This window comes from Plasmodium fragile (assembly GCF_000956335.1).
Source record: "Plasmodium fragile strain nilgiri unplaced genomic scaffold supercont1.78, whole genome shotgun sequence".
In the NCBI taxonomy this organism is placed as follows: domain Eukaryota; phylum Apicomplexa; class Aconoidasida; order Haemosporida; family Plasmodiidae; genus Plasmodium; species Plasmodium fragile.
Window position 1 is genome coordinate 81,668 of NW_012192658.1, and position 15,799 is coordinate 97,466.

The 15,799-nt window shown below is 43.1% G+C and overlaps 3 protein-coding genes across 3 annotated transcripts; all 3 read right to left on the bottom strand.

The window, feature by feature from the left end:
- Window positions 1-602: 602 nt before the first annotated feature.
- Window positions 603-6,036, bottom strand: AK88_04845 (uncharacterized protein; the record flags this gene model as incomplete). The annotated part of the gene is made up of 10 exons (XM_012482449.1): window positions 603-673; window positions 869-1,666; window positions 1,793-1,903; window positions 2,088-2,675; window positions 2,822-3,142; window positions 3,263-3,772; window positions 3,905-3,973; window positions 4,118-4,180; window positions 4,275-4,691; window positions 4,872-6,036. The coding sequence occupies 10 exons, from the start codon at window positions 6,034-6,036 to the stop codon at window positions 603-605; spliced, it is 4,113 nt and encodes a 1,370-aa protein (XP_012337872.1).
- A 1,610-nt stretch (window positions 6,037-7,646) lies between these two features.
- On the bottom strand, window positions 7,647-9,916 carry AK88_04846 (uncharacterized protein; the record flags this gene model as incomplete). Its single annotated transcript, XM_012482450.1, has 2 exons — window positions 7,647-9,516; window positions 9,696-9,916. The coding sequence occupies 2 exons, from the start codon at window positions 9,914-9,916 to the stop codon at window positions 7,647-7,649; spliced, it is 2,091 nt and encodes a 696-aa protein (XP_012337873.1).
- Window positions 9,917-11,295: 1,379 nt separating this feature from the next.
- Window positions 11,296-12,880, bottom strand: AK88_04847 (uncharacterized protein; the record flags this gene model as incomplete). The annotated part of the gene is made up of 6 exons (XM_012482451.1): window positions 11,296-11,421; window positions 11,628-11,752; window positions 11,882-12,155; window positions 12,275-12,368; window positions 12,513-12,639; window positions 12,757-12,880. The coding sequence occupies 6 exons, from the start codon at window positions 12,878-12,880 to the stop codon at window positions 11,296-11,298; spliced, it is 870 nt and encodes a 289-aa protein (XP_012337874.1).
- Window positions 12,881-15,799: the final 2,919 nt, after the last annotated feature.

Below are 15,799 nucleotides of genomic sequence, written 5' to 3' on the forward strand. Positions count from 1 at the left end.
GTGGCATTTCTCACTTGCGCTGTTTTGCACAGCTGTGCAGTTGTGGCACGTGTCCAATTGGTCCAGTGTTCATAATTTTTCTGTCGTGCCCAATTCGCCTCCTCTGCACGTGTTTACACGTTAATTAACTTTTTTTTTTTTTTTTTTTCTAGGACAGCAAAATCGACATTCTGAATCGAAAAATTGACACATTAAGCAGGATGAGGAATATTTGAAGATTTGTCTGCACTTGGTGAAAAGAGAAAGTGGGAAGGCCACCAGAACCACTCCGGACTGTTCTTTCTCTCTCTTTCTCTTTGTCTCTCTCTCTCTCTCTCTCTCTCTATCTTCCTCTCCCATTAGTGCTTTTCGTTTTGTCTACGCATTAGGGTTCATCTCCCTTTTGTTGCATCTGCACGGGGGAGCTGCGCACCTCGGGAACTGCTCACCGTTTGGAATTCCCGCCTCAAAGTGACGACCCCAAAATGACGGATTTGCACATAATCGTCGCGACGGTGCAACCTTCCCCTTTTAGGTGCTCACCCAGGTGCCAATTTGTGACGGCCTGGAGGCCCCTCCTCGGCTTGCGCCGCGCTCACAGTGCCTGAGCGTCTAGGTGACGCTTATTTATTTTTTAAGATGTACAAATTTTTTATCAAATCTTCGCTGATTTCGCGGTACGGGTCGGTGATTTCTGCGGGGAGAAGTTGAAGTGAAGTGGTAGTGAATAGCGATGAGGGGGGGATGAACATGAACAACATATTGGAGAGTATTGATCGGAGCGCATTGGTGTGTAAATGAACTCCGGGTGCACGCTGTATGGAGTGTTCTCTTGTTTTTTTTTTTTTTTTTTTCTGTCCCTGTCGTTGGTGTCTGCAGGGGGGCTTACCTATATTTGTTATGGCTAAGTTGTAGTTGACAAAGCAAATGTCGTTTTCACTTTTGGAGAGCTCAGATTCATTTTTCTTGAGGAAGACTTTAAAATTATGCTCAGGGCCAAAATCCAACACGGGTTTGTAACTCAAATTGAAATGTTCATTGGTGAGGAAGTTTTCATTGTAGTAGGTACCCACTCCTAAGCAGACTTTCACATTATTATCCTCAATGTCCTTTCGGGTAATTTCTTCCTTAGTTAAGTAATCGGTCTTTATATTATGTACATACAAGTTGCTAACATACACAGTCATTTCTTTCCTCTTCTGAGATACGGTGTTCTCAGGGATTAATGCATTTTTTATTACTTCGTCTCGTTTGTTTGTTTTTTCTGGTTGAAGTAAAACCTTATTAAAATGATCTATGGTACATCGTCCGAAGCACTCAGGGATGCTTATATTATCTAGTAGAAGATAATCTAGTGTGCTTTCCGTCACAAACAGTCGCAGCAATTTATTGTTATGTGTATTGTCAATGTTGCTGATGAGGTAATAGGGCTGCTTCAGAACGTATACCCTCTTGTCTAGGAAGTCCCTCGATTTAATTAAGTGCGTTTTATCTGTGTGATTATTTTTGTAGTAGTCCAATTTACACTGAAAGTAGGCCTTCTTAATTTTGTCTGGAATGTCCATACGGTTCTGCTCATCATTATCTCTTAGGGATATAAACAGGGATTGCATTTTCTCTTGGCAGTGGGATTCTGAGTGGACCAGTGGCGAGTAGTAGTCGATCAAATTCATTTGGGACAGGTCTCCTGTGGGGGGGGGGGGGGTGAAGATGTTTACGGGGTGAAGAAGCGATTCTTTCGTTTAATGCGCTTGGGAAAAAGCAACAGTGGAGAAGAGAATAACTTGGCACATAGGAAAGGACAAAAACGCACCTGCGAAAAATTCTACATCCTTCACCGTAGCCTTCTTCTTGAATAAGAAATGCAGGTTTCGCCATATCTCCGAGAAAAAGTTTTTTAAGTACGTTCCGGTTCCCATGTTACCTGCAGAAGGGGGGGAGTGTCACACGTAGTGATATGACGATGTGCGAACATGTATGGGTGCCGTCATGCAGAGGTGGGCCGTCTGCTCCACCCTTCAAGAAACCCCCACATGGTAAGCAACATGTAGGAAAAAAAAAAAATAAATAAATAAAATATATAGCGCTCCACACTACGCTTCTCTTACTCGAGACGTGCATCCACAACACTTTAAAGTTGTCGTAGCTGCTGAACCAGTAGCACTGGTGCTCGTCAATGAGCTTCTTGGTCTTCTCTGGGCCGAGCGGACTGTTGGAGATTATAATTTCGTTTTGAGTCTTTTCATAGGCCTGTTTGTCTTTAAGAAACACTTCGAAATCATGGCGGACATTGTTGGAGAGCACTTTATTTATGTAGAAAAAATCATACACGTCCATGGCATCCTTAACTCTAAACCTAACAAACTTTTTTTTTAGAATTATGGATTCTAATAAAGATGCAGCTTGTCTTCCTAATTTGAAACAATGGTATGTCTTGATCATCTCTGGTGCATCTGCCAATTTGTAAAAATCTTCTAATTTGATTTTCTCCACGTTAATATTGTTATACATTAACTTTTGCGCCTTGCAACTCAGGACAAAGGACTGCGCTTGCTTTTCCAATATCATGGGGTTCCATTTGTTAATACTCATGTTAATGTCAATGAACTCGTCTAGCTTGTTTGGGTTCAGTCCGTAAAACTTTACGTCACAAGACTTGTTGATGCTCTCAATAGCCTTCTCCTGCACGGTTTTGCCTGTGGAGGGGGAGACACACAAAAAAAAAAAAAAAACGGGCCACGTTGTGGATGACGTTATAAAGGTGTGCACTGAGTTAGAGCTATATAACATACTACTACTACTACCCCAAATGAGAATCACCAGAAGACGTGCACACACTTACCTCCATTGAACACACAGGCAATCATCAGCTTCTTGTACAAACTAACGTCTTCGTCGTAGTACACAGATTTTTTACTCTCCTTTCCCCACAAAACGATAGCAGTTAAATTCATGAGCTTAATGTACTCCTCCATGTTCGTATGTTGGTGCTTCTGAGGCGTCTTGTTTATCTTCATGAAATTAATTAGCATCTCACACCTCTTCTTCAGCATAGTGAAGCCGCTCTTGTGTACGTTGTCAATTAGGGGCATCGACTGCTTCATGAAAAAGTACTCCTTTGGCTGGTATCGCGATATGTCAATATGGGACTCGATAAAGTAGACTGCGGGAGGGGTGAGCGGTTAAGTGATTGATCGGGTTAAGTGATTGGTCGGCTGCACGGTTAATCGGCTACGCTGTGGCGCCGTGGCGCGGCTGAACCCCTCGGGGGGACGGCACGTACCTAGCGCCAACATGTAGGCCGCGAAGACCAGACGAGGACCCTTGGAGTAAATGTCGTGGTTCTTGCCAATGATGTTAAGCAAAGTGAACCAGGCGTACTTGGACTTGTCCTTGAGCTTCTTCTTTAGAGGTGCGTTCGTTACCACGTTCATGTTGATGGCGAGCTCATTGAACAGCTGATACGCAAGACTGTACACATTAGGAAACGACATGAAGAATCTGTTCTCGTACTCAGTTTTGAACACCTGATATTTCACGTCACTGTAGAAGTAGTAGTTGTTAGCAATGGAATCTATATAATCATATGTGTACATGAGTCTCTTTTTATTATTGTTCTTCCAAGCGTTATAATCATTTTCGTAATGGAAAAAATTGCTCGTGATGGAAAAGTCTAGTGCGTGTTTTGATTTATCTACACCCAGGGACAGGTGGATCAGGTCCATCAGTTTCGCCACTTGGGTATCCAACAGGGTCAATGCTTCAGTGTTCCTCAGGATGAAGTTTCGGCTGACTGCAGGGTGTGTGCGTGGGGATAGAAGTTATTAACGATGCTGCCAAAATTGCCCCTACGCAGAAGTCATAATCATAGGAGGAACGTCGACGTGCGCGGAGGTGCTGTCGCTGTCGGTGGCACTGTACTTACTCAGCATTTGCCTGACGAAGCTCGTTTTGGAAAGATCATAAATGATACTCTGTGGGGCGACGTAGAACCCTGCGAGGTGGGGTAGGAAAGTAGAACAAGACAAGTGAAGGGAGCTATATGTGGACATGCGCGAGGTATCCACCACAACCCTGGACTAATACTTATCCCCCTGAGTGGTCTTTTTTTTTTTTTTTTTTTTTTTTTTTTTATTACATCCAAAGTGGTCAAAGGCGTAGAGCAGCTCACTCCAGAGTTCCTTCGAATTGGCAGAGTAGGCTGCGGAGAAACGGTGAAGGGGTTAAGCGATGAAGCGGCAGTATAGAGCGTGTACGTTATGAAGAGGCAGTGTACATCGCGCGCAAAAGCTCACCCTGGTTAATGTTGCAGTCCTTAAAAGCCATAGTAAAGAATAATTGAAATTTTAGTACGTCTGGCTTTTGGGGCTGATAGGTATCCGGGATGCTTGGGAAGATGTTTAGAAAATGCTCATTCATTACATCGGGGGCAATTTTTGGTAGGCTGGTGAGAGCCCCTTTTGCATTGAACAAGGCGTAGGCGTGGTCATTGGGTACTTTTTTATATCCTATGTTTTTGTAGAATTTGAAGGCCAGATACTCTGAGTTTTTGTTTTCCTCAAAGCCTGTCTTTAGGAGGTAGAGGAAGATGATGTGGTTGGCTCTGTACAGATTGGTGAAGGTGGGCGACACGTCGTTGAAGGTGATCATGTTTTTGTCTTCTTCTATTTTGAGGAAACCATAGTAGAGGAAGAAGTTCAGGTCGATGACGACTACGATTGGGGGGGGGGGGCGAAGGTGATGTGCGTGGCGATGCAAGCGTCAACGGTTAAATCATGCACACAGTGATGCATGTAGTGATGAAACGGGCAAAGCAGCACGTGATGCAGCACGTAACGCGGCCAGTGAGGCCCTCGATAAGGCCATTATAGAGACCGTCCCTCGCGCCTTACACTTCTCCACGTCCTCGTAGTCCAGCTGGCGCACGAGGTTGGAAATGTCGTTGTCGATCTGCGTGATGGAGAGGATGTAGTTCTTAATTGTCTTCATCAAGTCGGCGTAAACCCCCTCCTCCTTAATTTCCCTGCGCAGGTTCTTCATTGTAACAACGTACTTGTCCTTAACCTCCTTCATGTCAATATCTTTGCCATGCATAAGTTTGCTGTTGCCATCCTGAACCACCTTAACGAGTAACTTAGTTCCTCCTTGTATGTCCACAAGATGCAGCATCGGGATGACTGTCTCATCTTCTAAAACATAATTATGGTGTATCTTGGCTTCATTATTAATGTCTTTCTCCATATCTAGCAGTTCTAACAATTTATCTTTCTTAAGATGTTTAGAATTCTGATCCACATATGTCAGCATATTTTCAAACACGACTTTCAGTCTGTAATAAATTATGGATTGTTCATAAAACTTTTGGCACAGATGAATATAGTCTGTACAGAATTTATTATCCTTAATGGATAAAAATGTTTCAGAAACATGCATCTTAGACAATCTAATATGAGGACCCCAAAGGATTAGGTATTCACCAAACAATTTAAATGAGTTCACAATATTCTGAATCATTTTTTGCTTCGGTTCATTCATAGATTCATCTGCTTTACTACTTAGTACTAACATTTCCTGTACGCTTTGTATATTTGTTTTATCCTTTATAAATTTGTTAAATAAAATTAAATGCTTTACTCTCTTCAATGCACTGTCTTCACTGATTGACCCATGGAGACTTCTCAGGAGCTTGCTCAATACTTGTTCATCTGATTCATTTATTATTGCATAATTAGAACGGGCATGTAATAAAGTTAATACAAATTCATTTATTTCTGCCTCTGCTGCTTCATCTGGATTATCATTCTTTAACTTTTCAAGCATTTCTTCACATTTCTGCACGTAAGACTTTTGTTCATTTTGTGACAACAGTTCTGCTACGTTTATATAGAGACATGCATTCTGGCATATTTTTTTCTTGTCCTTCTCCACTTCAATATTCAGTGTACTTGCGTCCGGTGTATTTATTGTGGTTACGGTATGCCCCAGCTCCAGCGCGACCCCGACACGCGTGCAACACCACACCAGGGCAACCGCGCCTAAAAGGACTGGCAGCCTCATTTATATGGAGTGGGAACAAAAAAAAAAAAAAAAAAGACAAGCAGGCAGACAGACAGACAGACAGAGCGTGTATGCGGGGTGTATATGTCGGATGTGCGTGTGTGTTGTGTATGGGGGGGGGGGGGGGGGGGGGGGGGGGGGGGGGGAGGTATAGACAGATGCCCGTGCGGGCGCGCGGGGGTGCATGTATATACGGACACACGGCCACGCTCTCTCCTGTACACGAAAATCTGTGTTGGGAGTGGATTTGCTATCGGGTCATATTAAAAATTCTTCTAATTAGGCGCGATGGCGGCGGCTGAACATCAACCGAGTATAGCAGACACGTGTGACTTGTGCATGCTCCCAAAGCAAGTATTTTCAAAGCTGTGCTAAGGGCCACGCACAAGTCAGACGTTGCGCCTTTTTTTTTTTTTTATTTCAATGGGTTGGCGAAACGGTGAAGAAGTTTACGCTGAACAAGGTTACGGTTTGCCCAAATGTTTAAAAAAAAAAAAAAAAAAAAAAAAAATGAGATACGAAAAAAGCGGGCGAAATGAAGTGCAACGCGATCGCTTAGTTATTTTGCGCGCGTCATGTTTTTTTTTTTTTTTTTTTTTTATTTAGTGAAATGTCCATCAGATCGGCAGTTGGTTAATTCTCCGTTCACTCTCTGATTCTTTCATTCAGATCGCTTGCTCATTTTTTTTTTTTTTTTTTTTTTTTTTGTTCACACCCATATATATTACACACTTTTGGTATGCTTCAAAATTGCATATGCCCACACATGCACAGGTGCATACATTCGCGGTGCATACCTATGCGCACGTGCGGACAGTGATGATTGCACGCATTCGGAAAATTCTAAGCAACGAGACGGTGATTGGATGCGCCAAAAAAAGGGGGGGGGGGAAATAATAAAAAAAATAAAAAAATGTGCGAAGTGGTGTGTACCATTCTGTGTAACTCCCCCCCGCAACCCGAGAAAATGCAATTTAAAAAAAAAAAAAAAAAATTGTGCACTACACTAATTGGGCGAACAGGCGCTTGTTCACTGACACTCTGGGGGTGGGAAGTGGCAAAAAAATGCGCTAAAAATTGTTCTAAAAAAATATCGCGAACAGAAAAGTGGCAAAGGAGTGATGGCCTGCCCCGCTGCGGGGCGAGGCAACTTGGCGCTTCTTCCACTTTGGCCCCCAAAGAGGGGCACGGGGACCGATGAGCGTGTAACACTAAAAAAAAAAAAATGCTGGAGGGAGTCACTGGTCAATAAATGCATTTACACACCTGCATATGGCCTCACGCGTCCGTATGCCCTCGTTTATTAATTAATTTATTTCGTTATTTATTTCGTTATTTATTTCGTTATTTATTTTGTTATTTATTTTATATATTACCCCTTTGCTTAGCCCCCTGCGCGCTTTACACACGGACAGAGTTATGCGCATACATTTCTGTCATGGGGTGGACACATCACGCAGCAATGCACTCCCCTTTGGGTTACGAGAGTTGCCTCCTCTTCCAATACTCATGAAGGGCAAGGACTAGCCAAAAGGAACAGTGCAGGTAGCTACGTGGTGCCCAAATGAATATCATGAGTTCTCCCCTTCTCCTTTCTCCTGTCCAGTCCATTATGAAACAATTTCTTGAAAAAAATTTCGAAATAATTTCCCGTAGTTTTTAAACACTGATGGATCACTAATTCCTTCCTCCTTGTTTTTTTCTTTTGAACAGATCCTCTTCTTTGGTTCGCTCAATTTATATACATGTAGGAACACCTTGTGAATGTGTTCTTCAATGTACCTTTTGTAAAAAAAAATATTGTCCTTGCTCGTGTTGGTTACATGTATGGCTAAATTCACCGAATCGACTTCGTCTTCATTTTTCACCGTTGCGTAGTAGCAGTACTGACCATCTGACGGGGTTCCTATTTGTTCGTTCTTGCTTTTCCCTTTTCGGTGTGCCTGACTCTTTATTCCTTCTGCGGGGGCAGCACCCTTCCGTGCATCGCTCTTGGGTGAACTTGCCCTCCCGGGCCCGAAGCAGAGGCCCCCGAAGCTGTGCACAAGGTGTGAGTTTCCCCCACACTGGTTATGCATCTTTCCGTCGCTAACATTACTTCTGCCGCTTCGTTCATCTCCGCCGCTAACATCGCTTCCTTCGCTTGTGTCGCCGCCGCCGCTCACCCCTGTGGCAGGGGGCAGGATGTCCCTCCTGAGCACGCTGGCGAAGGCGCAGAAGAAGGCGTACGCGTGCTTCCATTTCGTTGCACCGTTGGATGCTAATTGAAATGTCCCATGGAAGCTTCGAATTATGTTCAAAAATACGGCCACGCAAGAAAAGAGGGGTTCACTTCTACACATGGTGACATATATATAGGTTACAAATAAGTGAATCATTTTAAAAAAAAAAAGAGTCCTGAGCAACATTCTATCATTATCAATTATATATAACAAATTAGGATCCACTTGTCGAGTGATACAATTGTAAAGGTGGTGGTTTCCATCTAGGAAGGAACTCCATAGTTCCATTTTCATGTCCATTGGTTGAAGCGGGAAATGCATGCGACTGATGGGATCTTTAAAAGGGTCATTTTTCTTTCGCCTTTCTCTTTCATTATCATTTGAGTTGTTTTCATGTTTTTTTTCACCAGGGCGAGCAGGATTCCTCACTCCTGCATTGATTCGACCATGTGGGATCCCCGCAAAATGGGTACTAACTCGTTTTTTCTCCCCAGGTAACGTGTTCACATGTACGGTTGGTACCCCGAGTTGCTTTCCCCTCCCCCCATCGCTTAACATCCTGCTCCACCAATTGTTCTTATCCTCCTTGGCTAAACCCTTCACAGATCGCGGCCTGCCCTTAACATAATTCGCCTGCACATATGAACCCTGAGATTTCCCATGTAGCAGCACTTGTAGGAAGTGCATGCATTCCCCAAGGAAGAGATCAAAGTGGACGTCCTTTTCCAAAATTATTTTTATTCTACGTTTGCGCAGTGGTTTGTGTGCGTCACTAGGGGGTGTCTCAGTGTGGTTCACTCGCCCATCGAAGGTGCTACGCCTCCTCAAACGAAATACCCTCTCTACGTACTTTCCAAAGGTTCCAATCGATTTGTCCGTTTTAATAAACCGATTTACTCTTTCTATGTGTCCACGTTGTATGGCTTTTGTTTGTGCCACTTTTCTTGCGAGCTCATCATGAATGACCACATCACTCCAGCCGTTCTTACATGTATCCTTTATGTTTCTCCTTTTGTGACCTTTTTTGGATCCGCCTTTGCCTTTATTCGTTCCGTGTGCGTGCTGCCCTTCCCTGTGCACCTTCACCAGATTGCAGTAGCTGATAATCACCCGATGCAAATTGTGAAGGACGGTCTTTTCAATGTACTGCTTCTTCCCCCCTGAGGCCTTGGCTACCCCGTTATTCTTCTTGTGCGCCTCCGCGCGATGAAGCAGTTCCCTCTTCGTCTCCTCGTACTGTCGCGAGATTTCTTCCAAGCTTTCCATGTTTTTCACGGGTTAGCGCCTTCAAAGGTTTAGAAGGTTCGGTTGGCATTTTACCTTAATGAGTTTAGGGTTTATTTTACCCCTCAGGGTTTTCAACACCCATTTCGGTCACTAAGCATACACAAAAAAAAAAAAAAAAAAAAAAAAAAAAAATTTATCCAATTATCTCACACCTCTGCGCTGTTATAGGAGTGGATATATTTCACCTTCACCAGATTGCAGTAGCTGATAATCACCCGATGCAAATTGTGAAGGACGGTCTTTTCAATGTACTGCTTCTTCCCCCCTGAGGCCTTGGCTACCCCGTTATTCTTCTTGTGCGCCTCCGCGCGATGAAGCAGTTCCCTCTTCGTCTCCTCGTACTGTCGCGAGATTTCTTCCAAGCTTTCCATGTTTTTCACGGGTTAGCGCCTTCAAAGGTTTAGAAGGTTCGGTTGGCATTTTACCTTAATGAGTTTAGGGTTTATTTTACCCCTCAGGGTTTTCAACACCCATTTCGGTCACTAAGCATACACAAAAAAAAAAAAAAAAAAAAAAAAAAAAAAATTTATCCAATTATCTCACACCTCTGCGCTGTTATAGGAGTGGATATATTTCGCAAAATTTTTTTTCCCACTTTTGTTGCATCATAAAAAAAATAGGAAAAAAAAAAATAAAAACGAATCAGAGGTGAACTATAAACAAATTTAATCCCGCTACTGGAAATGCGCTACGCCGGGAAAGGCAAACTGGTGATGGGGTAGGGAAAGTGCACTAATTCATATCAATTTCAATCACGAACCAAAGTGGGGTGAAAAGGCGACGCTCAATGCTCAACCTATATTCTGCCAGACGGAGGAATTCCCCAAAGGACCTTCTCTCTCCCACAGTTGTACCCCTTGTCGGAAGTACCGTACATGAAAAGCTTTCACATTTCACACAGTGTAGGATTTACAATCCGCCCCCCAAAGGGGATGAAAAGGTATCCCTTCCTCAAATGAGTTATCTTTTCCCATATTGATTAAAAACTGCATAACATACGTCCCTCATTTGTACTTGCACAAAATTCGTCCATCGAATAATAATCACGCCGACGCTAGATAAAACCTTTTCAAGATGGATGACTCACCTTCCCATCATTCCACCTGGTAGGTAGGTACATGTTCAGTTCACTGGTTTGCTCCAGCTTCGCAAAAAAAAAAAAAAAAAAAAAAAAATCGCTTCAAGATTCGCCGTTGGAAGCACACATAGGGTTAAGTTAATTAATTAAAAAAAAAAAAAAAAAAAAACACACAACATAACATAACGCGACACAACGCAAGGTTAAAAAGCAACAGTTTTTTTTTTTTGCACACTCAACCACCAATAATTGTGTTGTTAATTAAAAGAACGCGAAAAGGAAAAGGAGGGAAAAAAAAAAGAAAATAAAAAAAAGGTGGCACTTTAATACGATTAAAACACAATGGACACATTTCTTCTTTCTCTCTCTCTCTCTCTGTCTCTCTCCATGAGGGAGCGATGAAGTGTAAATCAGAGAGGGAAAAAAAAAAAAAAAAAAATTACAACTTTGTGTTTTCACAAAGGGATTTAATAGTGTTTTCCACCACGTCTATATATGTGCACGCCTTCTAACCTCTCCTCTCTTCCATTTTACGCGCATCGTTGAGTAGCACTTGTATTTGCTGTCCGCTGACCTTATCTTCACATATTTTCTTCCTTCCCTTTTGTGTTCATTTGCCCCCTTTTTGTGCGTGCAGAACGCACGGGGGAGACAGAACACAGAGGGCTTCAATTAGCGACAGTCCAGGAAAACCCTAATCCTGTTGTCGTTTAAAAAACCACCATCGTACATGCGCACTGCATCCGATGCTGACTCGTTTTTTTCGTACTCGATGCTAACAATCCCTGTTAGCTTTCTCTGTCAAAGGGGGGGGGGAGAAATAGGCAGTGTAACATCGGTGTACGTGTTGTAACATGTATAATGGGGCAACCCCAGGTGTGGCGTCCAGCAAGTACAATGGACACACACATAGGAAAAGACTGCCAACAGTAGAAGCAGCGGTAACGGCGGCAATAATAGAGGCGGTAACAGTGGCAATAGCAGCGGCAGAAGCGGCAGCTCACCTTTTCATTCATGAGGATCTGCACGTCGACGATTTTGCCCGTCTCCTGGAAGGCGGAAAAAATGTCTTCAGCGTTCAGGTACGTGGGGACGTTGGTCACTATGATGGTGTTATTCTTTTGGTTATCTGCACAGGGGGGGGAGAGAAAAAAATGTTTTAACGAATGAGGTAAGCACAGCTGCATCGGTGATTAAATTGTTACACCGGTCATGAAATGGCTACGACGGCTACTCAATCGCTACACCGCGCCCTTACCGTAAACGTGCTTCGCCCCGCTGCCAAAGGGGGGCATGCCCTTGTCGAACATGTTACCCTGGTAGGGGCTCTGGTAGGGCACTTGGCCATAGGGGGGCGGGTGGTAGTTTCCGTGATTATTATTCATATAGTAGGGGTAGGGACCGTTGGGGTTGTACATGGGCATTTTAAAATGAGGGATAATTTTATTGTGCTTCGGGTTGTGGTTATTATTATTAACATTATTGTTCTGGTTGGCACCCTTATTGTTCTTCTTGTCCGGTATTTTCTTTCCCTGCAGGGGGGGCACAGCAAGTGCATACATATGAGTGTGCATCAGCAAACTGCGCGCAGCAAAGCGGTTAATCGGTTAAGCAGATGAGCGGAAGAGCAGCCAAACCGCCCAGCACGTACCAATACTATCGTTATGGTGTCCCCATCCAGGGGGTTCCCGTTCATGGACTTTATGGCATTGTCGCAGGAATTCTTATTATCATATTTTACGTATCTGCAGGAAGGGGAGAGAGATAATGTAAAAATATAAAAGACATGCAGGGGGGGGGGGGAACAGAAAGCAAAAAAAAGGGGAGTAGGCCACCCTTACACAAAAGATGCCACAGCGTGACAGAGAGGTACATCACAAAACACTTACGTTATCTTCTTCTCACTGTCATGGTAGATGTTATAAATTTTTCCAAATTTGCTAAATTCCTTTTTGTACAACTCCAAATTGTTACTATTCACATTTGAGATGATTATACTGTGCAGGAACTTTTGCCCTACAAGTGGGGGGGGGGATGTATTTAACACTTGGGTGACTCACATGGGTACTCGCTACGAGCACGCGCTGCACATATACACACATGTGTACATGTGCATACATTCCTCTGTCCTACCTGTGTTTTTTTCAATCGACTTGTTAACAGTCTTTTTTTCATTTGGCCCTTTCTGGGTGACTTTTATGTTTTCCTTTTCTATGAGCTCATCAAGGCTCATGTCAATTTTATTTTTTATACTCATTCTGTAAGGGTGATTATCATGCCTCTGTTGTTGGGTACGCCCTTGTATATATGTCTTTGTGGGTAGGTGTGTGTATGGGGGGCGGAAGAGAGTGTCCTCTTTCACTCAGTACACTGTCCCCCTTAAGTTAAATATCCTTTCTTGTGCACTTCCCACTCTGGGTTAAACGCGAAACACATTAAAATCGCAGCAAAAAAAAAAAAAAAAAAAAAAAGTCAGAGATAAAATATACGCTTCTCACAAGGGTCACTATAAAATGAGGGTTGCCTTCATGTAGGGACCTATACATGCACATGCATTGATACAAGCAGGACAAAAAAAAAAAAAAAAAAAAAAAAAAAAATAAGGAATTTGGGATGTGTGTGTGTGTGGGAAGTGTACTTTTTAAAAGCATACAGGTAAGGTGTCGTTAAATCGGTGCATTTAAAACGACACACAAAAGATGAATGGGTGTAAAGGATATAATATAAAATGTAATGACATGTAAACACGCGTGAATGCCTTTTCTCGCTTCCTCCCACAACCGTTACAGAGCATCGCACGGGTTGCAAAACCCCCCCTGCTCCCTATTTTGCCGCCACGCAGGTTTCACATGTGAACCATTCCTCTGGACGGGGGAAACGAAGTCGATTTCCTCCCGCAGTTGGTTCCAAATGGACAAGATAGATGACGCGGGGAAAAAGGATAGCAATACGTAATTTGCAAGGGGCGAAGCAGATGAACTCCTCAACAGAGGACTATTACACACAAAGTATGTAACTTTTAACTCACACGAGTGGTTCGCACAAAATATGTGGACACAAAAGTACGGGCCAGTAGGTGCGCGCAATTTAGTACAGACCCATTGACAGGTAACCCCCAGTGGGTCCTTCTGCCCTAATCTTTTATTTCCTCGCGGGAACGGCTACGTCATGGAATTCTTCCATGGGATGCGGCGGCAAATGGGGAGAAGCGTTCAAAACGAGACACTTCCCCCGAGAGGCAGAGGGGGGTGGACGAGCGTATGGACGTAACGATGTATGGAAGTAACGACACGGCCATGTAACATGTACGTATGCACTCACGCATATGTATATGCATTGCGCAGAGTTGCGCGTCGCTCAAGTACCTCCTCTGAGATCGTTCCTACAGTCGCGCCTCTGCTAAAAAAAGGGCGACTCGCAGAATGACGCCTTGACTTTTGCTTCGAATTAAAACCGCGCAAAAAAAAAAACGAGTGGGCTAGACGAGAAACTTCCAGGCAGGCAAGAAAAGTGTCACATATTTAATTTATATAAAGTCCGTGCAGAACATCCATGTAAAGGGCTCGCGCGGGCATTTAATATAAATTCTTCACTGGTCATGTAAAATTTGGCCTTAAACGCGGTTACATCTTCAGCTGTATGTACCTATGTAAATACATGCTCGCGAAAAAATAAATGCGTTTTTGGAAGGGCTACTGTGCCAATCGCTTCATTATCGTATTTTTCTTATTTTTCTTAGTCATATTCTTTTTTTTATTTTCTTATTTTTATTTTATTCTTTATTATTTTTTTTTTTTGCATTCTCCTTTGCGCCTCTTTTATATATATACATATATGTATTTTTTTTTTTTTTTTTTTTTTTTTTTGCCGCACCGAAAAGCATAGGGTCCGTTGCGCATAAATGTTTGTTTTATAAATATAACATCCTTGCCCACTGTCGTGGGGTTACAAAACGGTTAAAAGCGCTTACCCAGCGTTCGCACATAAGTGATGAAACAATACGAGTCAACATCTGAATGCTCCTTAGGTACTAAATTGCACGCGAAGGCAACTTTCTACTTATCCTTCTTCCGGTTCCTTTCAACACCATGTATTTTTTATTACATGCTATATTTATGTGTTGATGCCATTTTCTTTTTTCCCCCCCTCCTCCTTCTCTTTCTGGGGAGGGCGATTTTATCATGCTCACCTTGTAAGAGCTGCCATCCTCCAGTCCTCCGCATATGAACCACCCCAAACGAGTCACCTCCTAACATACGCAAAGCAAAATAGAAGCGCAAATGTGCATAAAAAGAGAACTGCAAAAGGGGGATATGTTCAGCTAAACTGACCCCCCGCACAAAACAACATTGTTTATTTTCTGAGTCGTCCTCTGTTCTATTTTATCCCTCACACCAATGGGGAAAGACATGTAAATAGAATTTGGCCAACCGAATATATATCAATCGTTGAGCAGTCCTCCTTGAGGTGTGTGTAACGGAGGTATGGAAGCTCCACTGAATCATTACTCAACTCACACACCCCCGACATGGCATATAAGTATACAGGGTAGAGTTGCAGCAAGTGGTTGGAGAGGAGTGTACCCCGAATGGAGGTGAAAAGGAAATCGACACCTTGTACCTGGTCATCATATTGGAAAATAAAAAAATGACATGGGGGTAAATAAACGCAGCAACAATCGAGACAAAAGAGCACACCGACCACAGTGGAGAGAAAAAAAAAAAAAAAAAAAAAAAAAAAAAAAAATCAAATCAACGCGACGAAAAATGACGCAACGCGACGAAAAATGACGCAACGCGACGAAAAATGACGCAACGCGACGCGACGCGCAAGGACAGTTTTGCAAAATCGAATGAGTTTCTTTTCACAGGAGCAGGGTAAAAGTAAAAGGGGACCCTCTTCATGTGAAGACCCCAGCGATGATAATGTGGCCGTTTCCCACACTGCCGAGTATGCACTGTGGGATGGCCCCACATCGGTCCATTCGACCGTCCTTCCGCATTATATGTTTAGCAGCATGTGCTTCTTCTGACTTATGTAGGTCTTCCCCTGGGGGGCTTCAAACTTTGCTGTGTTCGTAACCCCTGCGTCTGCATATTTTACGATGTGGTTGTATCTCTCCCGTAGTTCGTTCAGTTCTTTCTTGATCCTAACCGTGGAAAAAAAAAAAAAAAAA